Raw genomic sequence first — 23,820 nt, 5'->3', positions numbered from 1 at the left:
TAGTTTAGCTAATATACCACAAATTGTTGAAGAACAAGCTAGCTAGCTAAACAACTGTGATGAATATAAAACAGCTTTGAAAAAAAACACACATTTGAATCAAATATATCACAGCTACTTGTTCTATATACTTTGTGCGCTAATTAAAGGGTTAAACAAAGATAACTACATAAATTAATTACTAAAGTTTTAGTATTTTTGTTTACATCACTTGATAAAATGTTTGTATAAGGTTTAAATAAATGTGACAATAAATGTCACATTATTGAATACACGAAACATGAAGTACATCCGATTTAAGAGTCATCTTACATGTGATTGTCTCACCTCACTTCAAAGCCTGTAAAGAGCATTACAACACTCCAAAATGTGTTATGTATTGATATGTCCTTCACATTTAAAAGCCATTTAACACACAAAGCCTGCAATAACCTTGTATAATGCTCTATTACATATTATACTTTTAGAAATGGTCATGAGTAATTTGAGAAACCAAAGCTCTAAGTTATACTGCATTATAACTGATACCCAAAGATCAGAACCTTTTATAGTGCATTACAACAATAAGTCATATACTCTTGCTTTATAAGGTGTTATGCATGTAGCAATAGGTACTAATGAATATTTATACAAGCTAACGGCAGGCACTATAAAGCATTATATATTCCATAAACTGCATTATAAATGCATTTATAATGCATTATAATTACAGTATTCATGGGCAGTTTTAGCAATAATGAATAATAATAATAATAATAATAATAATAATAATAATAATAATAATAATAATTCTGAGTAAATAAACGCGTACTATCCAGATGAACATTTTAAATCCATTTTTTCAGGTACCTAAAAGTTTTGCCCAGCACTGTAGAGTATATTTTACAGAAAAAAACCCCAATCTGTATAAGTACATTGCAATAAAAATCTTCTCATACGAGAATGGCTCCTTGTTTGCAGGTGCTCTTGCACAGTGAAATTCCATGCATCTCAAAGGCACTGTTCCTTGCTGCCTGATAATAAAAAACAGCAAATGGATTTGCGAGCCTATGCACAGATAAGTGGCGTATGGAATTGTGCAATCGGATAGACTCTTTGTGCATGAAAGCAAACCAGCGATAACGAGCCTCTACCTCAAACCAGTGTGAAAACGCCCCAAGACAGCACTAATAATCAGGTGTCCCTTTAGAAGGCAGTTACATTTTTCCTGTCTCCTACAAGACATTTGTCAACTGTGCAGTAATAGTCATTCTAGTCTTCTGATTTTTCCTGCTTCTGTTAAATCACCTGTTGCTCATTATGGTATTGCTGTGGCAAACCGTTCACTGTTGACCCATGTGACGCTATGGATTTGTTCAATGCCTCGTGAAGGATTAATGCTACAGTGAACTGTATTGTGCAGATAATTCAAACCCATTTTTAATTTCAGCCTTTGGCAGGCAGTCTGGCAGGCTCTGCCAGGTGAGTTACACTAGCATGCATCATTACAAACTGCTGCAGAAAATTCATATCATATATTTCAATCTAACTTTTATCTCAGGCACCATGCCTAAAGAAAGTAGAAGAGGGGTTAGTTAGAACTAAGCTACGCTCTTCTTTGTAAAGCCTTTGTTAAAAAGCTGTCTCAGCATTTTAAATACCTTAAATCTGGTTTAGAACTCGTCTAGTGTTTTTACTGCAAAACCTATTTTAGTAATATTACTGTCTCTTTGAAAAGAAATCAATGTTGTGAAGACTGTCCTATAGTGGCTATGATCAGCAAACATGTAATTTGTGGGAGTGTAAGGTTGGAAGAACTCCATAAACGTTTATTCATTTATCTTATAATGTACAACCAACGAGTTCCTATTTTGTCTCCCTTTTCCTGCACAGTCACCATTTCACCTCTACTCCAATCCCCCACCTCACACCACTCATCCCTAAGGAATTGTTTACAAAAACAACACCCCCTTCTAACTTTAGTGATTCCCCTTTCACTGTTCATGGCTTATTATTTTAAATTATAGTCGGAGAAACAGCTTCAGTTGATGGACTGACACATACACATATACTTCACACAGACACAGACCCATATAAAGGTGGAGAGAGTCTATGCTATGTACTGCTTTCCTCCCCTGACTTCCTGAGGTTTTCACTTACTCAGTGTCTTGTACCCAGCGTCCCTGGGGTGTTGTCTTACCCAGTGTCTCATGCCCGGGTCCTCTGGGGTGTTTCCTTACCCAGAGTCTCATGCCCAGTGCCCCCGACGTGTTCTCTTACCCAGAGTATCATGCCCAGTGACCTTGAGCTGTTTTGTTACCCAGTATCACATGTCCAGTGCCCCTGAGCTGTTTCTTTACCCAGTGCCAGCCCTTCAGTTTCCTGAGCACTGAACGCCATACGAGACACACACGCCTGCCCTCGCACTCCTGCTGTGCCACCTGTCAGCACTTATCCCAGCTGTTGCCAGATAGGACAGTGCAAAGTTAAGTGTCATTTCAAAGTAAGTGGACAATGTCTTACAGAAAACACGAATAGAATGCCGCTGCTACAGAATAGCATCAGAACAGCATCCAAGTGACAAAGACCAAGAATCAAGTACTGATCACTGCAGTAGGTAACCTACACAATGTGTTTATATTATAGCATAAAGCAATGGCATTCAATGGAACTTGAGAACATGGCTTATTATTTGAAATTATAGTTTCTCAGCAAAACAGCCTCAATTGTAGATCACCATGACAGAGGATGGACTGACACACACACACACACACACCTACACATACACACATATACACATACCTGACTTAAAGGGCACCGAGGGAAGATTGATACATTCTGTCTGTGGTTTGGTCAGATCTATCTGTGGTTCCCAGCTGCCTGAATCCTGTGCGTAGTGACGATATGAGGCTAATGAAGACAGCGTCAAAGAGTTCTTTGCTAATTTTAGCTCTGTGGCCAGTGAAGAGAGGCAGAAGAGAACACTAATATTAGCCTGAAGCTTTACTCTATGTTACAGTGTTTAGCAACTAGCTACCTACAGTGGCTGTGATCTTAACAGAACAGCAATGGCAGGCTGCTTCATCTGCTAACTCCTTTAAAATGCTTTATTAAACTGATTGCGTGAAGTAACTTATTTCAAGACACGTAAGGCTGCTTCTGCTCAAGCCTGACTCTCTGCTTCTTCCCCTGTGTCTCTCTGCCTGTCCCTCTGCAACACAAACTCCCATAGTAGCAAAGGAGTGCATCCCTGTGCAGACAAAAATCTGTCTTTCTCTCTCTCTCTCTCTCACACACACACACACACACACACACACACACACACACACACCATCTAGCATCAGTTAACCCTCATGAGGAGTAGAGAAATACACTATCCAGTTGTCACAGTAACCAAAATCCATTACTTCCAACATAGATGTACATAAGAACTGACCATTAGGCTGCATTATAGATCATAACAGGCTGCAGCAGTCTTTAATCAGCTTAGTTGTATGTCTGTGGCTATGGATATTATATTTCACACTTTATAGATTGATGCTGATTTTCACATTCGACAGAAGTTGAATCTTGTATAGAGATGCATGGACAACAGGTTCCACAGAGTGATCCATGGGCAAAAAGTTGGACTGTGAGATACAGGTTATGTGTATTATAAGAGTGCCATTCCTTGGAGGATGATGAGCTAAGAACTGTTGTCATAGAGACAGTCCTTATGTGGCAGAGTAGTGTTCTGAATGCAACAGTCAGGGACTATAGCCCGCTAGCTTTGCACACACACACACACACACACACAAATTAACATGCACACCCACACACACTTGGAAACACACTCACACAATGTCTTTTGCTAAATCCCAATCTGATCTTCACACCTAACCACTGGCCTTATAGCAACCGATGCAAACATTCATCCAACAGCAAACATATAGTTTTGAAAGTGTTTAAATGTGCGTGTGCACGAGTCAGTTACATGGTAAACAGTTACATATATTTCACTTCAGTGGCTTAGTTCCTAACCTCCGAGTGATAATATAATAAATTTTGATGTGACAAGCACCATTCTTCTAACTGTTTTAGTTCACTTCATTTCTAATTGTTTAAACAGCAATTATGTTTTTCTACCGCCAAGCTCAAGGAAGGATCTTAAAATGAATTAGAACTTCAGCTGTGTAGGTCTTCAGAAGTGCTTTAGCCCAGTTCACTGTAAGCCATCAGTCATCTGCAGCAGTAACTTCTCATTCACCAATATCAGAACTGTGGTTACATTTGCCCATAATTCCTAGCTTTGATTGCAAAAATAAATTTTGTCCGTACCTCGTCGCATACATAATAGATTACATAGCAGAATCAGGTGTAGTATGACTCAGAACAATAATGTTAAGTGGAATCAAGTCCAGTGTGGGGTGGGGAAGTGTAGCGAACAGACGAGTGAGTGACTGCATAGTACTCACATTATAATAGCGGAACACAAATGTGCCCTGATATACTTGATTCAACTCGTTAGTTCATCATTGAAGCAGATGACAGCACACTCTCTAGAGTAGAGGGACTCTGGCATGTGTGTGTGCGTGGGCGTCCCTTGTCTCGGGAAAGAGGAGAACTTTCCCCTTGAGTCTGTAAAGCGCACATGCCAGGACCTGTCTGTCATTCTCCAGAAATGTTGCTTCTGCTATGCCAAGGTTACAGACCGAGACATGCGCAAAGTGAAAACCAAAACAATATGTTGCCAAACACTTCATAGGCCAAAGAATTGACCATGAAATTCTACTGAAACAGATGACAGACACAGATAATTCAGTTCTGAAAACTACAGTCTTCTGACTATTGTCCTACATGCAAGGATACTGAATAATTAAAAGAGTTAAGGTTAAAGACAGCAACACCACTATACCAAACTCTACTAAAGATATTAAATCTAATAGAAATGCCACAATGCTGGAAGTAAAGAATTAGAGCAGAGTGCTCATTAAGACACACGCCTCTTCTATGTGATGGTGGGTGAGGCAGTGCTAGCTTCTGCTCCTGCTGCACTCAAAACTGGCCTGCAAATTAGAGCAGCTTCTGAATGGGGCTTTAACAGATCAAGGTAAAAAAGGAGCGAACACACACGTGTGTGTGTGTGTGTGTGTTCTCTCTCTATCTCTCTCTCACACACACACAAGAATTGCAGAGAGAGACCTACATTCTTCCTGTCTATTTAATAGGATTTGTCATCTTATGTTTCTGAGATAACACACACATACAGACATGCACACTAGTGCGCGCGCACACACACTCACACACCCATTGCAGACCTCCTGAATCTTTATGTCTGCATGCTGCAAACCCTGACCTGAGACCAGTAAAAAGGCCATTCCTTTATATTATGCAGTGCCCCATGCTCCCTGTTTGAACAGCACCAGACACCAAGCTGAGATACTTTAGACACTTCCATTGCCCAGCATCACAACGTACATCCGTGCATCACAACGTACGTCCGTGCATCACAACGTACGTCTCCCAAATCTCATTAGTTCTTCCATGCTGCCTTCTCTACCTCTTCTCTCCCTCTTCTCTTCTCTTCTCTTCTCTTCTCTTCTCTCCCTCTTCTCTTCTCTTCTCTCTCTGCTCCCCCCTCTTCACTCTTCTGTCTCTCAGCTGGCAGCTTGGTGGGCTGTGTGTACCTGATTCACTCAGATCTCTAAACTTCTAAAAATATTTACTAACACACTTTTCAGGGGTCTCGAAAGAAGGGAAGCCGTTGGAGCAGGACGTCTGGAGCCAGCACGAAGCACACATGAAAGTGTTCGACCTGAGCTTTGAGAGAAGTGGATGTAAACTCAGGACATTCCCCTAACCAGCCCTGCTCAGCTGCACCAGAGCAGTGGAGCTGGTCCACACAGTGAAGCTGTTTGCTGACACCACACCAGAGATTAACTCTGCCAATTATCTTTCCTGCAATCAAAGACATTTTAGATGATCATCACTGTTTTTGGTACTGGGATTAAGCAGAGTGTGTCCTACCTGTGTCTCAAGGTTAACATTAAAGTTAATGTAGTACTGGGGATTGCAATTTACACTGGCTTATGTGTTTTATCTGTAATTTTATCTTTGCAGTACAGACTGTGAAAGGGGTGCAGCGCATCCGTAGCCTAAGGATCTGCAACAATAAAGCTCATTAATATCTTGGAGAGAACAATAAAAATGAATACTGTATAGCAATAAAAACTCAAAGCTATTTGTAGTGTGAATTGAAGTGGAGCTTGACCAGACGGCCTGCATGCGATGGTGGAAAATTCTTCTCGGCGGCATATTCTGCTTCTATTTGATTTGAGCCAGGTGGGGAGCGTACACATTGTGAGCACCTGACTACTTCAGCTAAGCGTGTCAGGGACAATGACAAACTTTGAAAGACCTCACCAGGAGCAAGGCTGCGCATCCAGGCAGAATGGATGGCACAGAATTCTGTACAGCAGGAAAAAAGCAAGAATGATTAAAAAAACAAAAAAACAAAATGTAGACAGCTCTTTTTTTGTGAATGCTGGGAAGTCCCAGAATTCAGTATGTGTATGCAAATGAGAGGAGTGAATGAACAAGGTGGGAATGAATGAAAGCCGGAAGAAAAAAAAAAAAGTTAAAAGGTTAAAAGGTTAGTGAGGGGAAGGAGAGAAAGAGGTCAAGGGCAAGAAAAAGAAAGAGAAAGCAGGAGGTGGATAGTAGATAGAAGACTGAATCAGGCCAGTCAGTTGTTTTTGCCACGGATAAAAAGGGCGTGTCCAAGGGAAGGACAGCCAGAACACACAGAAATATACACATACACCCACAAACACCCACAGGCACCAAGACAAACACATTCACGCATGCACTCGGGGAAAAAAGGAGGATTGGAGAGAGTGTAAGACAGAGTGGGGGGAGAATGTGCCAGAAAGTGAGACAGTGAGCAAACCCTGCTTAGCACAGCTAAATAACAGCCTATTACTGTAGAGAAACCAACACTGCTATAAATCTAATTTCAGTACTGTCTGCAGTGACAAGCTGCAAACAGATAACCACATACAAACTGCAGTCACAACTTTACAGTCAAATTAGCCGAAAACAGCACCAGAATGAGTGTTCCCGCAGCTGGACCGAAACGTGCACATGGATAATTCTAGAATAAGTTCTGATTGGACAGTGATGGTTAACTTTAAAGCAGGTAAATATCAGACCAGAGATCACTGCAGTGGATTCTGGAGGGGCCATTTACCGAGGCAAAAAGTGCAAAGCTAAGCAGAAGAAGAAAGGGCAAGAGAGAGGGAGAGCACAAGATGCAGAGAGAGAGAGAGAGAGAGAGAGAGAGAGAGAGAGACGGCGAGAGTGAGAGAGACAGCGGGAGAGAGAAGAGTGAGAGAGACAGCGGGAGAGAGAGAAGGAGAGAGTGAGAGAGACAGCGAGAGTGAGAGAGCGAGAGTGAGAGAGGAGAGTAAGAGAGACAGCAAGAGTGAGAGAGAAGGAGAGAGTGAGAGAAGGAGAGAGTGAGAGAGACAGCGAGAGAGAGAGAAGGAGAGAGTGAGAGAGACAGCGAGAGAGAGAGAAGGAGAGAGTGAGAGAGACAGCGAGAGTGAGAGAAAAGAGTGAGAGAGACAGCGAGAGAGAGAGAAGGAGAGTGAGAGAGACAGCGAGAGTGAGAGAGACAGCGAGAGAGAGAGAAGGAGAGAGTGAGAGAGACAGCGAGAGTGAGAGAGAAGAGTGAGAGAGACAGCGAGAGAGAGAAGGAGAGAGTGCCCGCAAGAGCTAGAGAGACGGCGAGAGTGAGAGAGACAGCGGGAGAGAGAGAAGGAGAGAGTGAGAGAGAGAGCGAGAGTGAGAGAGGAGAGTGAGAGAGGAGAGTGAGAGAGACAGCGAGAGTGAGAGAGGAGAGTGAGAGAGACAGCGAGAGAGAGAGAAGGAGAGAGTGAGAGAGACAGCGAGAGTGAGAGAGCGAGAGTGAGAGAGGAGAGTAAGAGAGACAGCAAGAGTGAGAGAGAAGGAGAGAGTGAGAGAGACAGCGAGAGTGAGAGAAGGAGAGAGTGAGAGAGACAGCGAGAGTGAGAGAAGGAGAGAGTGAGAGAGACAGCGAGAGTGAGAGAGAAGAGTGAGAGAGACAGCGAGAGAGAGAGAAGGAGAGTGAGAGAGACAGCGAGAGTGAGAGAGAAGAGTGAGAGAGACAGCGAGAGAGAGAGAAGGAGAGTGAGAGAGACAGCGAGAGTGAGAGAGAAGAGTGAGAGAGACAGCGAGAGAGAGAGAAGGAGAGTGAGAGAGACAGCGAGAGTGAGAGAGAAGAGTGAGAGAGACAGCGAGAGTGAGAGAGAAGAGTGAGAGAGACAGCGAGAGAGAGAAGGAGAGAGTGCCCGCAAGAGCTAGAGAGACGGCGAGAGTGAGAGAGACAGCGGGAGAGAGACGGCGAGAGTGAGAGAGGAGAGTGAGAGAGACAGCGAGAGTGAGAGAGGAGAGTGAGAGAGACAGCGAGAGAGACAGCGAGAGAGAGAGAAGGAGAGAGTGAGAGAGACAGCGAGAGAGAGAGAAGGAGAGAGTGAGAGAGACAGCGAGAGTGAGAGAGAAGAGTGAGAGAGACAGCGAGAGAGAGAAGGAGAGAGTGGGAGAGAGAAGGAGAGAGTGCCCGCAAGAGCTAGAGAGACGGCGAGAGTGAGAGAGACAGCGGGAGAGAGAAGGAGAGAGTGAGAGAGACAGCAAGAGCAGAAGGCTGAATGTTTGCTGGAGGTGTCCTGTCTGACCTCAGGGTTCATTAGTAGACACCTGGCTGGTTGGCTGAGAAACAGCTGGGCTGAAATCCTCAGGGCAGTAGCAGTAATGAAGACAAACCACTCTCGGTGTCCTGCGGACCCGAGGCTTGGACGTACTCCCTTCATCATGCTCTTCCTCCTCCTGCTCCAGCACCTCTGCATGCTGAAGCGCATACAGTCCTGCAGTTTCAGTGGCTTTGAATTCTGTGCATTCTATCAGCCTTGGTAACACCTCACGTGAAAGTGCAATAACGTCTCATTTTTTCCGTTTCCTCAGTCTCAACACAGGAGCAGAGCTCACTAGCTCACTACAGCATACACATTTTCACACATACACATTTTTTATATATATATATATATATATATATATATATATATATATATATATATATATATATATATAAACACACATGCACACACAGTCCTTCAGGTTCGAGTTTCCTTCAAGTTCGGGTCTTCAGGTCCACACTGCTCCAGATGCCGTTTTCTCATTTGTAAACAAAAGAATTACATGCTACTGATCTGCACAAAGGTTTGACTGATTCTTTAAGAAATATTTATGCAGTTTTTGAAGACAATTCTTTTTTTACATTAGTGTGATAACCTTTAAAACCTGCCCTTATATGCAAATTATTTTACATGTGCATTCATGTATAATAAGAAATGCAAAAAGAAGCATTAATGTCAGGAAACCAACTATAGATCTTCAGTATAACCATCTGCCAGTCTATGAATTATACATCCATCTGCAGCTAAAGGACACAAAACAGGTAAGTTTCAGAGGCTGCATCACTTTGCAATGGTGAATCCATCACAGTGTCTTCCCAGAAAGTGGAAAGTGTTTCAGTGTACTCAGCAATGTATTTTCCAGTTTACATGCACAAAAGATATTAACAGACCCACTTATACATTTGGTTATACGCGAACCACAACCCGTTATTAGAAGGAAAAAAAAAAAGTCAGCTTGAGCTTAGTGCAGTTATGTCAAAAACACTGCGTTAGTAGATGTTCAAGAACAGTTTCGCCGAACAGACATGCACCACATCCTCAGCTTGTCTCCCTGATGTTACTGGGGAGAACAACAACTTGTAGGCTGCGGTAGTCGTATTTATTCCGACAACACCACCGTCACATCTTATCGGTGTAATTGAGGATGGAATACTTTCCATTCACGAATCCTTTTCATTTAAAGAAAGGGACGCTAAAGCGAAGTCAGCGGACCGTCTCTCGCCGCATTCGCGAAATGACCTCCACGGCTCACTCAACTGGTTGAGATGCTCACAAAACTTGTCTGTGAATATGAATTTGATCATTTGATACCGAAACACGGAGGTTGGAGCACATTAGAATACCTATACAAAGTGTCGACGAGTCAATACAGACGTTTATTTGATGACCTTTCATAAACGACGAGCCAGTGGACACAGGCCATGCCCCACAAACACACAAACTCGATGGGAACTAAACGTGAGCATTTGTCTTCAGTCATAAACCTAATGCGATACATTCACATTAGTCCGGGTTGTTTGGCTTTTTTCTTTTTTTGCAAAGCCACACAGCCTTCTCCGATGCTCATCATCAATAAGATACACACACACACACACACACACACACACACACAGTAGCGGTGTAGGTCAGCACCTCAAGGGATCAGCTTGGGGGAAAAGCTGAGTTTCTTACCGGTGAATTGAGTTAACGTGATGAAGAGAGCACGTCCTTCCTCTAACAGATCAACACCACTGCAAGGCTACGCGTTGGTTCCGCTGCTGCAGTCCGCGTCAGACGGGCAAGTCTCACTCCTCCGTCTCCCCGTAGAATGGAGCTGCGCCGCCGTATCTGGGTTTTGGGGGCGGTGTCGTTGGGACTGGTGGTTCTGAAACGGACAGCTCTGCCGGCTGGTTTTATTTTTCGAGTTCTGGCGGGGACATGGAAGGGAGAACGCACTCTGTCACCAACTCACAGCACCAGACACACTGCACACACTCCAACACACTCTCACCCTCCCCGCCGGTGGGAAGGAGCATGCTCAGTGCAGACCTCTGGAAACATTAAAATGTTATTTTTTGCAGGTGTCAAGTCTCGTAGGTCAACCGGTGGATGCAAACTTTGTGGGAAGTTGCTAAAAGTCCCAAATTTAAAAAAAGAGCTTAAACAGAAAAGTACAACAAAAAATAATAGCAATCTTTTGAGCATGTTCGTGTCTCGCAGAGTAATAATTTAAATACATGTTGCACACAAATATATTTATGGATTATGTCAGTATCACCAGAAATAAATAATATAACAAGGCCTAAAAATCTTAAGGGTCAGTCATAAATTGACGCTTCAGATTTCAGGAATCGTTATAGTATTATTTACAGATCACATGGAATTTCATAACAACTAAACTTTTTTACTTGCAGTTACTGACAGTACTATAATTGAATAAATGCGGAATATGGAAGCAGATACAAGCAGACAAAAAGCTCGAAGGATGTAGAGAAACATATTGAAATATACTAAAATTGCCAGCGACCCACACTTCAGTGAAATCGTATGGCTTCTGCTGACCTCTTGTGTTGACTTGGTAGTACGGAATATCTTAAAATAGTATCTCAAAGGTTGACTATGGACAACTTCAGCTTGTTGGGATCACCTCACGAGTCACGACACAGATCACGCTAAGCTTAAAGATTGTTTTTCACTGCAAAGGAAGCCGCAGGCTAACTCGAGACCAGGCATCATCAGTGTCTGCAAACAAGTTGTGTGAAATAAACCATAAACCTACCATAGCTGAAATAAATCATTTCAAAATCTCTTTTATAATGCATTACATATATTCATTCACCAAGTTCCACGAGACAATTAGACACATCTTTATATATATATATATATATATATATATATATATAAATAAACAACACATACATAGGCCACAGTCTTTAAATTCAATACATGTAGGCCACAGTCTTTAAATTCAATACATGTCTGCAGTCCATTTTTTAAATAATAAATATGCAATACTGTAGATCATGGTTCTTCACTGCCAGCCCTGGAGATCGCTCTGCGATGGTTTTGCTGCTCCGACACACCTCTATCAACACAATAGTTCCTTATCAATGAAAGTGGGAGCTGAATGGGGGCTGCCGGGGGCCTCACAATGAGTGTCCTTGCTCTCTGTGACTGGTAGGGAATGCAACTCCTATATTACGTGATGATTTGAATGTCAATGTCAGTGTCAACAGAGAATATGTTCAGGGAATACACGCTTAAATACAGCAGGAGCTTGCGAAGGACCTTCAGCAGACTATATCTATTGACGGCAGAATCAAATCCTTTGTACCATCTGTCAATGGCATATCTTAAAGCAATTACGTCAACTTATGCAAGACAATTGTACATACACACACATATGCAATAGCTTTTAACACACATACACACAATCTCTAAAAACCTTGACTTTGAAGCAATACAATGTACTTTTTGAATGTGAACTGATTTCACCCCCTAGCACATCAGAAGCACTGTGCTTGAACAGTTGATGAAGAATCTGTCTTGTTTCTCCAGAAACCTTCTGTATTGCAAATTTTTTTTTTTTACCAGTACCAGTACCAAAAGCTTGGTGGTATGGAGTCGTACACTTGATGGAATGTGTGTTTTAAAGACATTTAAATCAATAGCAAAAGTAGCTGAAAGGCTAATTTCCAAAACAAAATCAAAAATGTGTACACACACACACAATATATATATATATATATATATATATATATATATATATATATATATATATATATATATATATATATATATATATATATATATATATATATATATAAAATGTGAGCGAGAGAGAGACAGAGATTCAAACCTGTGGTGAAGTACACAGAGTTTCCAGAGAGACAGGACGTTTCAGACAGAGGTCCTTCATCAGCAATGTGCTTCTGAATTTGTAGGAGGAACAAGTTTTATATTCGATAAAGTAGATGTAGAAAAGTAAAATTCAGAAGCACTTTGCTTGCACAGCTGTTCCAATAATATTAATTATATAAATAATATTTTTAAATCCCAAATAGTTTTCATTTAGGATTTTAGTTCCTCACCCAAATTTAATTGTTTTGATTTTTTCTAAGATGCAATAAATACTAAAAGTCTAAAAGTAAACAAAGAAGGTGTGTCCAACTTTTGACTGGTAATGTGTGTGTGTGTGTGTGTGTGTGTGTGAGAGTGTGTATACATGTATACATAATCCACTTCAATACAATTTACAACAAAGCTTTGGGACTTAAATGAAAGCTATAAAGATCAAACTTCAGGACTGAATACTTACACCCCTTCCATACTCAGCTAACTGGGTCAAAGGAATAATCATTCTTATGAGGTCAGAATGCAGTTAACCCAGAAACTAGGTCTGCTCACAATTTCTGAAAGCTACGATTAAGCTATAAAGTGATAGATGGGTTTGTAGAAATAACAGATGCTTTTGGTGTTTAATGACAACATGTACATATGTACCCTCACAATAGGACAGTCATCTTTGTTCAATAAGGCATGACACACACAAATGGACACACCTCTGCACAGGCCAAACAGACACTCTAAAAGCGGAACTGGCTTTCTTCCATCTCTCATAAGTGCAAAATTAGATAGAACCTTCTGTTCACCACAAAGTAAAAAAAAAATTAAGTGCTCCTCCAGAGGACAGTCAGAGATACTACAAATGACAGTCTCACTGCTATAACAACCTTACATTTACACATGCGCATCTCAAGTATGACAGATCAGGTCAATGTTCAGAAACTCTGGAAAAATGAAAGATGAATTCTTCTAAAACAGCTTTGCGAGTTTCCAGATCTGGACGGTTACAGCACTTAATGGTTTAGTGTTTTCATTAAACATCCAACATCCAATTATTAGGCCCTCCAAGAAGTTAAACTTGTCTGGACCACCCTACACCCCTCCCCACAACTTCCCAATACCCCAGGACTGAAGTTGGACTTTTCCATATCACACTGTTGTATCACACTCAGGTTTCTTGAAACAATGTACATTCTTCATGCACTGTGCCAGCAAAAGGAATTGGTCCACGATGAATGGAATACCTGAAATTAGCAATATATGAGAATGCCCTTATTCAACTTTAAAACGTCATGTTAGTATTATTTCTGCACATAGAACATTCTTGAGCTGTAAACCCTGACTGATTGTGGCGACACGTCACATGTCTGTCTTGTGTCATTCCAGTCTAAATGCCCCGTTCTTTTCCTTTCAATTTCAGTCTTAATTCACAAGCCAGTAGTCTTTGCCTCAGTGCTCATCGGGAATATTAAGATTTAAACCAGGAACAGGCACTCACCTCTTTTCAGCTAGACTGATCCAGGGGTCATGTGTACCATATATCCTAGAAAATCTCCTGCATGACCAGTTATATCCTGATGACTGTCTGCGGAGAGGAACTGATTGAAGGAGTGCATTGTTACTCTGAGATATATGATACACATGCGCCCATATGGTTGGGGCGGTGTTATATCTGAAGGTTGATGAAGGGGGCGAAGCCCACCACATCCTGAAGCAACACTAGCGCCCTCTGGAGGGGTGGCTCCACATCGATCTCTACATTCCTCCTTCGTAGCACACCCAGGCTGGACTCGCTAACATTGTGACAGTGATTCACCTTTAGAGACTGCAGTTTAGGGCAGTATTCAGCTACGGTCCTACACATACACACACACATGAACAATCATATACTTTTAGGCCAGCTCGTTAAAGCAACAAAATTGTAGAGCTGACAGAAATCAAAACAAAATCTTCCAAAACATAAATGCACACATCCACAGCAGGGGAAATTACAGACGTCGAACTGAAATGTCATTTACGAATTGCATGCACCATTCTAGGAAAAGAAGTGTTTTCATACAGCATATAACATATAGCTGATGAGACTCAACTGCTTACACACCAGGAATCACAATCTATTGGGATCCGCCCCTTCCCCCCACATGTCCATGCCCCCCCAAGATATCCACACCCTTCCCCTCACTCAAGCTGTGGCCCCTCCCCCGGCCTCACCTGATGGCTTCATTCCGCACTCGCAGGCAACCTGTCAGGTCGAGGTGCTCCAGCTCCCTGCAGCGCTTGGCCACCTCTTCTACGGCAGTGTCCGTGATGTTGGCATTCACGGCCACGGAGAGCGAGCGCAAGCCGGGCCACCGAGCTGCCGCGTAGCCCACAGCCTCGTCGCGCACCTGGCGGCAGGCGGTGAGGTCCAGGGAGCGCATGTGGGCACAGCGGTCAGCCAGGCTCCGCAGCGCCAGGCCGTCCACCCACTCACAGTGTGCCAGACACAGGTGCTGAAGGCGCGGGCAACCCAGTGCCAGTGCCACCAAGGCATGGCGGGTGAGCTGGACGCAACCCCGCAGGTCCACCCTCCGCAGCTGCTGGTTCTGGCCCACCACGGGCAGCAGCTCCTTGTCCGTGATCCAGTCGGAGCAGCGGTGGACAGATAGGGTGTGGAGGACGGTGTTGTCACGGAGCATGGAGCAGAAGGCTTCTTTCGGGATACAAGGACCCGTCTAGAGAGGGGCAGAGATGGGAGTGCTGAGAGATGACTGGACATCAGATGAGTCAAGTGCACCAAAGGAAAAGCTATACAGCACACTCATGTTCACACAAACAAAAAGGATTCTGAAACACAAAACAGAGCACGAGTTGAAATATGCACTTCCACGTGTAATGTGCCAGTATGTACGGAGACTACACATGCAGCCCATGAGGTGTGCTTTCAGCAGCAGACACAGCTCACCTGGGCAGGGTCAAATGTACGGCAGTTGGCCAGGTAAACCTGGACCAGTGAACGGAAGCTCTTGCTCACACACTGCAGGCTGAGCAGATGCCGCAAAGGTAAGTAGCACAACACGTGTGCCACCAGGACATCCTCCCAAGGAAGATCCAAAAGCTGATACCTGCAATGCACCAACAGATAGTCACACCTCTACATTACACTCACAACAATGAAAATTTAAAATGTTGCTGCCATAAAGATTTATTTGACACTGTATGCAATGCACAGAAACAGGCATATGGCCTGAAGATTTTTATTAGAGAACATTAAAATAAAAACATTATTAAAATATTAAAATAAAAGCATGCTGCGTTATGAAATTGTGGACTGAAACAAAAGAACTGGTTAAAACTTTGCCCTGTATTCAGTGTCAGAGACAGGAATTATTAGCTTGTATCTAGTCTCCCATTGTATCTAGTCATCCCTATGGAGATGACTGTGATGTGCACGTCGAGATTGCCAGACATTCTTTGCCCCATAATGTTGATTTTGAACTCTTCTATTTCTTGGGAAATGGGTTTGGTTTTATCCACAATTATGTTATTCTCATCACTTTTAAGACCTAGTGTGTGTATGGAACGATGTGTACGAAAGTACGTGACAATTTCAATGAGGGACGAAGCGTTTTACTTTTCAATTAGGATGATCCATCTTTAGCTAAAAGATGGACAGGTTACTCTATGCGTTGAATTCCCACAGCTTTAAAAAATTATTGGGCCCACATTATTGGGCCTTGTGGTCAAATATTCCACTGAGGTGCCAATGCATTTAAGCGTGCTTATGACGCCATGATGACGTTATTACGTTGTGCTTAATACGTTAATACGTACTTTACCACCTGCTTTCCTGCGCGTTAATAACAAGTCCTATTCCTGCATAAGCACTTCATATTATTAATAGGTCGTTAACTAGCTAGCTATTTATGCTACAGGTACCAATGAAGAAAAAACACATACATGTATCAAATGTTTAATACCACGGATTTTTGTCTATAGAGTCCAGCTAGGCAGCTTGCAAAAGCAGAACAAGGAGAAAGCTCTCCTGGATACCTCGACAGCTAGCTGACGTTAGCTACCACTTTAGCTATAAACACAAACCCAGGAAGTTTGCATGCAGGCATCCGCTACAGACTACTTCGCAGCTTTGTAGTTATATCTCGATACCGCAATCTGGTGTAAATATGTATCCGTACTTGGCTCCGTCAGGTCGTTCCTCCGATTTTGCATCCATGGTCATGTAAGGGGCAGCTGAGTTTGTCATGTGTAGAATTGCTGAGCTGCTTCTTTGCTCTCCGGCTCATCTCGCTTTGTGTCCAATACTCCCATCTAGTGTTTGGGGTTGAAAATGGCCCCGGAAGACGTCAGAACATGATTTAATAGAACATAGATTTAATTTATAAACTATAATATAAATAATAAAAGTATCTAACCAATTTATTTAAAATGCTCGAGGTCTTCGATTTAAGAAGAAAGCACTGCCTGCATTGCATTAATCAAATGGGCTCAGGCACTACAAATCCCACATAACCTCCTGGGCCTATACAAAGTCAAAGGTAAAAGCTCTCTATTGTCACATGAACCAAGTGCATTGAAATTTTTACTAGAATATTGTTCTTAGACATTTCAACAATATAGCACAGCCACAATACAACAAAAAAGTGTGGATTTTAAACAATTTATCCCATCCACCATACAACAAAGAGCTGTCGCTATTAAACAACTTAGCACAGCCACAATACAATAAAGAAGTGTCACTAGTAAACTGGTTTATTATATACATACATGCAAACATTATTTAAATAGTATCTTTAGTAAACATGTTTGACATTAGGAGTGGAGCTGAATCTGAAGGCACTGTTCAGAAAAGCATCATGGGCCGGATCTGGATACCGTTGCAAACAGAACAAAACGTTTGTCAGTCAGTTCCCCCATAGGGTAGGGTTACAATGGGGGCAGCCATGCAGAATGACTGCTGAGCCATGGAATGAATGTAGCCAAGCTGGAGGTTACTGTGTACCAACCAGTGTGCTGTACCAAATCAACGCGTGGGACATGGCTGGGAGCTCTGTTTATGATTTCACCATGGATTCCTTGGAAGGGAAGCCCATTCCACTGAAAGCCTACAAGCGGAAGGTCCTCCTTATCGTGAACGTGGCCACTTTCTGAGGTTCGACTACAGCGGAGGTAACTGCGAGCTGGAACACTCATTAGAGCTGGTTGTCTGGGACTTTTCTGATCTTTGAGTTTTATCTAAATACAGAAATCCTCATATGATCAATTAAATAACACCAATTCTGGACTTAATCTCATATCTAAACATGATATGGGGCTAAAGGAGATTTTCAGCTAAATGTTTCAGTATTTTGTACTCTATACAGATAAAGAACAAAGAACAAACAATGCAGAGAAGAGAGAAAAATAACTGAAAACATGATACCAAAGATTTTACATATATATGCACAAACTAAAGTCAAATCATCTAGGGTTGATCTGCATGTAATTAACATAAACAAAAAAGTAGTTTAAACCTCCCATATCCGATATATCTGAATATATATCGCTCACAGAACATTCATTAAAGGGCCAAACTGTATAAACATTTCTGTTTTTGTGAAACTTCTAACAATTTGTTTTTAACTGCTCTAAATGTATGCATTGTGATTTCTGGGAAGGTATGCACCAGTCATCATGTGGAAAGAGCAGTATTTGTTTCTGTGACTGCAAACTAACAGATGTTAAGATCATCTTTCTATGCTATGTGCATTGTTTGCAGTATCGCTGGCTGAATGCACTCATGGACAAGTTTGATGGTGCAAAGTTTACCATTCTTGGATTCCCATGCAATCAGTTTGGGCTACAATCACCTGGTAACAACGCCTTCATTGTGCATCACCACACAAAAATGGAAGATTCTACTCATCAGTCTGACATCATTTGCTATATATGTTGGAATGACTAAAGAACTGTGACCTTTATTTCAAAAACACCTAAAACACAACAAAAAAAAAGGATTGAGAGTTTAATGCTCTTTTAACCTTCACCCATTTTTATATTACTATTATAATGTATCCAGGATTAACAACAATGTTGAATATGGCTGAGTTAAAACTACCATTTGTGTGGATCTCATCCTCACACCTGGTGTGTGTGAGATGAATGTCTTAACCAATCAAGTCCCCAATGAACTGCTTTTCATCTTTCTCAGAGGAAGACTATGAGACTCTGGATGTGCTGCGGTGTGTGAGACCAGGGGGTGGTTTCCTCCCAAAGTTCCCCCTGTTTAGCAGAATTGAGGTTAATGGGCAGAATGAGGACCCTCTATTCACTTATCTGAAGGCAAGTTATTAACCTTCAGAATGACAACCATCACCACAGGCATCTTGTGCATTTTATTTCGGGAAAGACACCACATGGAGCTACAGGATCAACATGGGGCACTCAGAGTTGCTCCTGGATGCTTCTCCGGAGTTCCAACCTTTCGCCCCTCTCCTCCCCATTTCTCTTACCTTTAAAACTTTGACCAACAATACAAATATTAGCGTCAGCGTTTTCCTTCCATTAATTTATAAACTTGACTAAACCATTACAATATCATTTAATCATCTTTACATTATCTTTAAAAAAAAGTAGGGGCTTATGAGTCCTTGTGATCAACATCACTCTGAGGTTTACCAGTTATCCTGCACACATCTACACACACACACACACACACTGATCACTGGGTAATGAGTTAAACCAGGTGTGGAAAACGTTGGGCTTATACTTGGCCCTCCCAATGAGAGCAGAACTGAATATTAGAAGTGATTAGGGACCTTACTCACTTCTGAATTTCTTGCAGGCTTCTCTGCCTTCCATGAACCTTGTCACCGGGGACATCAAGACACTCTTCTGGTCTCCCATTAGAGTCAATGACATCCGATGGAACTTTGAGAAGTTCCTTATCACGTCGGATGGGGCGCCATACAAACGGTATTGTATGTGTGTTAATAAACTTGCTTTATTCCTGAAGCAAGCTGTGCGATTTTCTTTGCCAGTAAGCTCATTTGGGACTTAATTTTAGGCAGCCCAGAGTCTAATATGTGTTGACCAAAGAAAGGCGATAACCCTCCCTGCTTTGTGTCAACCACAACAAGCCTTTAAGAGGACTTTAATCCCAGTTGTAGTTAACATTTCACGTCTTGTTTATCTCAAACCTATTCAACTACTTTTCAACTACTTCGATAGAACACATTCATTTTAAATTGTTACGTAATTTGTCAAGCTGTTTATTAACTGGGTTAATGAACAGCTAAACTATGACTGTTATTTTTTAAAACTATTTTTTATTTGTTACATTTCAGGTGAATAATATTAGACACTCTGTATAATCTTTATTGCTTTAATAGGCGATTAGTTGTTGCTTTTACACTAGTTGTTCGTGGAACTAGTAGTTGTAGGCGGGCTTAATTATGGTGGTTGTCTAATTCCTTCCACAAAATAATGCCGTAAAATACACACCTGCATATGCCGTTAAACTATATTTTTTCTTGTGCAGCTACGACTTCCATCGTCCATTCGAAGAGGTGGAGCGGGACGTAGCAGCGCTTGTTTAGAAGAATCCTCCAGAAAACCAAGTGCGTGTGTGTGAGGCAGTGGCGGGGCAGTGTGAAGACCCCTCAGTAAAGGCACTTCAGCAGCTGAGCTGGGTTTGATAGGGCTGGAGAGGAACTCGGAGTTTGGGTTTGTTCATTCAGAGATGCTCGTTCAGACCGGCCCCGACGCCGCGACCGCTCACGCACGCTCCCTCCGGTTTTCAGCGGATTACAAAGCGAATGGAGACCGCAGTAAAGGCACTATTCAACCCTACCGGATGTGTCAGAAATGTGCTTTTTATTTGTAGCGTGTGTGTGTGTGTGTGTGTGTGTGTGTGTGTATGTGTGTGTGTGCGCGTGTGCGTGTGCGCGCGTGTGTTTGTGTGCGTGTGCGTGTGTATGTGTATGTGTGTGTGTGTGTGTTAAAACACTTTTTTTAAAACACTGCATCTTTACACTTGAAGCATATAGACTACAAATCCCACCAAACGGAAAGAATTCTGAGACTAAGTTTTGTCAAGATTTTTGCTTTTCGTTTCTTTTATTATTTTATTTTCCGGTAACATTCTTAAACGCATTTAAACCGCAAGTACATTTTAACGCTACAAGGGCGTATTTATAATCAGTTTGTAGGGGGCGGTAAATTCCGTCGGATGTGCCCTTCAGTTAAAAAACAAAACAAAAACAAAAATAACGCATCCTCACGTTACCGAATTAAAACGCCTTTGACCAGATAGCACCTAGCAGACGTTTAATGATCGTCAACTGCTTGAAATCTCCTCCGGTTTTCAGGCTTTTCACAGATTGTGGATTATTGTAAGGCTAACTAGCCTTAGAAGCGCAATAGAATAGGTAAGTGGAAGTTTTTATACAGTGACAAAGAACCCATGATTTTACAGGCAGCCCTGGAAGCATCCGTTAAGATGGAACAAGCTGTGTGAACGCGAGCTTGACACTAGATGTCAGTGTGTTGTAATACAACGTTGAGAGTTTTGTCGCGATTATTTGATTTGAATGGGGAAACGGGGTTTGCCACAAAACATTTTTGAGTTTATGGCCTAGCATATCAAGACCAACTATCGGTAGTGAGTAAGTGAGGACCCTTTGTTACTTGAAGTCTGAGAATTTAAAGTGGCATGGACTCTGCATGGATTAACATTAATCTGAAACTATGCCTTGTGGTTATGTAGTGTCTGTGTTAATTTGATTACATTATGTTGAGCATGAACTTTGTATCATGCTTCATGCTTCATGCTGACAGTTTGACAATGCTGCACGTATAGCTCGATTATTTGGGACGACGTCTGTATTACCACATAATACAGCAAACGACTGCAGTTCAGAGAGAGAGAGAGAGAGAGAGAGAGAGAGAGAGAGAGAGAGAGAGAGAGAGAGAGAGAGAGAGAGAGAGAGAGAGAGAGAGAGAGAGAGAGAGAGAGAGAGAGAGAGAGAGAGAGAGAGAGTATATCCATAGCCAACCCAGGCATAAAGGTTACTGTGTAATGGTAATGTAAAATGTAACTTATGTGTTGGCTACCTGTTCTAATGGCCATCTGACTATATCGGAGTTTCAGATCACGGATGCATTACTTGATTGTCATTAGTCTGAAACCACTCTTCAGGGCTTCATGGGCTTTAGATGAGACTTTAAAATGTCTTCATTTTGTTCTTACTTATGGTAAAATTGGAAGTTATCCATAAATCTAACCTTATCAGTCAGTAAAGGGTTGCTGCTATGTTTAAAAGGTAGTTAGTGCTATATACTGTAATTCCACTGAGAATAATCTGTGTTCCTTAATTTTTTCACATACTACAGCTTCTAGATTTTACAGAGAATAATATGGACAAAATGACATCGCTAACAAGAGAGGTCAGTTGTGAAAGGCTAGGCTTATTAGAGCCAACAGAAAGGCCATGGACGTCGAATATGTCAATGACAATTATGCCTGTTAATACCAATTGTGCATCTTCTGAAGCACCGTTGATCCTACACATTCTCTTTGTTAGACCATTTGGGAAGCCATTGTTTTACTTATTTTATTAAGTAGCTGTTTAAACATCAGGAGCTGACAAGGCCAAAATGAACACAGCTATAAAATAAAACTATGTACCTTCCTAAACCAAAGTGCTGTAAAAGACAGATACACTTCCCTAACTCCCTTGTAATTAACAAGCATTAGGATCTCGTCCACTTACAGAGACTTGGAACAACTTTATACTGATGAGAGACAGGAAGCACCCGATCAGGAGCAAGAGGCGATGAGTGAAATTTGAGAGGCAGCCAACAGCCAGGAACAAGAGGCGGGAACAACAAATAAGGAAGGGAAAAGGGAAGATTGTCTATGCCTGGAGCAGACACTGACACAGATGCAAAACTCTGGCAAAAGAAATGAACAATTTATTAGTGGGATTATAACGTTTTATTTTTTTGATGGACATTGACAGCAGCTTAATGCTGGACACAAAGCATGTGTCATCTCATGCTACTTTCACAGACATGACAGAGATGTTTGGTGCTGCATCTTCTACATCTTCTTCCCCAGATCTCAGTCCGGTGGAGCACCTTTTGGAGAAGGGGGGGAACAGAAGGTTGGCAGAAGCTGTGGCAGTAAAGTCTGAAGGACTTTGCTGTCAGTGTGGCCCCAAACCTGGCCACTGAGTGTATAGAAGAGTTTGTGAACACCACCATCCAGAAAGAGTAGTGAATAATTGAATAGTCTATGATTTATGACACAGACATGATGCCATTTTGTTTGCATCATTCACGTGCATGTAGCCTAATTAGAAATTGTGCTCATTTTCATAGGTCATTAGCTCACAGTTCATAAATGTACTGTCAAACAAGGAAGCTTTCTGAATAATTTTTGACTATGCTAAAACAAGCCTCTATTTCCCATCCATAGTGTGGAATAGTATCATGAACACTGCATGCTGCATTTTGTGCTTCAATATATGGATTTTTATAAAATGCTTTATAAATTGTATTTATCTATATATATATTTCTCTACTAGCCTCTGTTTCAGTTGAGACCTGAAAGGGTTAGTTTCCTGGACTCTGATAGGCTGGCCAGTTTTTCAGTATGTTCACTACTGATGTTAACTATCTCTACCCAGAAGCGTGCTCCCATGGAGGCGCACACAACAGTTGAAACCTCCGTGTGCTCGCTTGGCACTCAATGGGGTTAAACGCACACAGCCAAAGTCATCCATCATCGGCAGAACATTTTGCATTACCATTGATCTACATGGACAATAAGAATAACATGCTTTTATTGTTCTATCCCCACAAGCTGTTTTTGCTCCGGTGATTGAGTACACAGTACCATCTCTTCAGACGTGCTCACTCTGGCCTCCTCTGTCTTCCTGTCAATAACGTGGCACTTGTCCAAATTATGGGTCAATACCTTCTGATCCTCTTATGCTGAGGCATTATCAACCTGCTTCTCTGCCACTGACTTTGCAGGCTTTTCCTCGGCTGGTGCATGGCTCTTTCTTTCTTTCTTTGAAGAGGTTGTAGGAAATCTCACATAAAACCTTGGAGAGAGAGCACAGGCTATGTCGTATTTAATGTCTAACTTTGTTTGGGCGTGTGAGTGCTACTCGTGTGCGGTACTGCTGTTGGAGCGGGGGGTGGGGTGGGGCGGCAGCAAGCATCTCCCCTCCAGGGGAGAAGCTCCATCTGCTGCTCCTGCAGCTCCATTGTACTCCAC

General features: G+C 42.0%; 3 protein-coding genes across 6 annotated transcripts in view; 1 reads left to right on the top strand and 2 right to left on the bottom strand.

Annotated features, from left to right (window-relative positions):
• The window catches only part of LOC113581982, a 67,797-nt gene extending 57,118 nt beyond the window's left edge, over positions 1-10,679 (bottom strand). The window contains exon 1 of one of the 3 annotated variants that reach the window (XM_035533365.1): positions 10,404-10,679. The gene's annotated coding sequence lies outside the window, so the exon portion shown is untranslated. Of the gene's footprint in view, positions 1-2,179; positions 2,248-2,781; positions 2,863-10,403 lie in introns of those variants that run through there. The other 2 variants (XM_035533364.1, XM_035533366.1) reach the window with 2 other exon arrangements.
• Positions 10,680-12,583: 1,904 nt separating this feature from the next.
• Positions 12,584-16,828, bottom strand: fbxl15 (F-box and leucine-rich repeat protein 15). Of its 2 annotated transcripts, XM_027033008.2 has the most exons (6): positions 16,733-16,828; positions 15,502-15,661; positions 14,769-15,271; positions 14,260-14,413; positions 14,056-14,155; positions 12,584-13,801 (listed from the first exon to the last, which is right to left on the bottom strand). In XM_027033008.2, the coding sequence occupies exons 1-5, from the start codon at positions 16,798-16,800 to the stop codon at positions 14,066-14,068; spliced, it is 975 nt and encodes a 324-aa protein (XP_026888809.2). In that variant the 5' UTR covers positions 16,801-16,828; the 3' UTR covers positions 12,584-13,801; positions 14,056-14,065. The 2 variants fall into 2 exon arrangements, with proteins under 2 accessions (XP_026888809.2, XP_026888810.2); XM_027033009.2 differs by lacking the exon at positions 12,584-13,801 and having other exon boundaries at positions 14,062-14,413.
• A 581-nt stretch (positions 16,829-17,409) lies between these two features.
• Positions 17,410-20,376, top strand: gpx9 (glutathione peroxidase 9). The gene is made up of 5 exons (XM_027033010.2): positions 17,410-17,723; positions 18,313-18,406; positions 18,745-18,875; positions 19,378-19,508; positions 20,074-20,376. Exons 2-5 carry the CDS (start codon positions 18,334-18,336, stop codon positions 20,129-20,131), a joined length of 393 nt encoding a protein of 130 aa, XP_026888811.1. The 5' UTR covers positions 17,410-17,723; positions 18,313-18,333; the 3' UTR covers positions 20,132-20,376.
• The last annotated feature ends 3,444 nt before the right edge of the window (positions 20,377-23,820 follow it).

This window comes from Electrophorus electricus, chromosome 14 (assembly GCF_013358815.1).
Source record: "Electrophorus electricus isolate fEleEle1 chromosome 14, fEleEle1.pri, whole genome shotgun sequence".
NCBI classification, from domain to species: Eukaryota; Metazoa; Chordata; class Actinopteri; order Gymnotiformes; family Gymnotidae; genus Electrophorus; species Electrophorus electricus.
The sequence above is the reverse complement of the archived record's forward strand: the minus strand, read 5'-3'. Positions and strand labels throughout refer to the sequence as shown.

Excerpts from the sequence above, each read along its gene's own strand:
- fbxl15 (XM_027033008.2), bottom strand. The coding sequence starts at position 16,800 with ATGACAAACTCAGCTGCCCCTTACATGACCATGGATGCAAAATCGGAG. Across the intron at positions 15,662-16,732 it reads GAACGACCTGACGGAGCCAA|GTATCAGCTTTTGGATCTTC; the intron begins GTACGGATACAT and ends GGTGCATTGCAG. Across the intron at positions 15,272-15,501 it reads GTACATTTGACCCTGCCCAG|ACGGGTCCTTGTATCCCGAA; the intron begins GTGAGCTGTGTC and ends GCCCCTCTCTAG.
- gpx9 (XM_027033010.2), top strand. The coding sequence starts at position 18,334 with ATGGACAAGTTTGATGGTGCAAAGTTTACCATTCTTGGATTCCCATGC. Across the intron at positions 18,407-18,744 it reads GTTTGGGCTACAATCACCTG|AGGAAGACTATGAGACTCTG; the intron begins GTAACAACGCCT and ends CATCTTTCTCAG. Across the intron at positions 19,509-20,073 it reads GATGGGGCGCCATACAAACG|CTACGACTTCCATCGTCCAT; the intron begins GTATTGTATGTG and ends TTTCTTGTGCAG.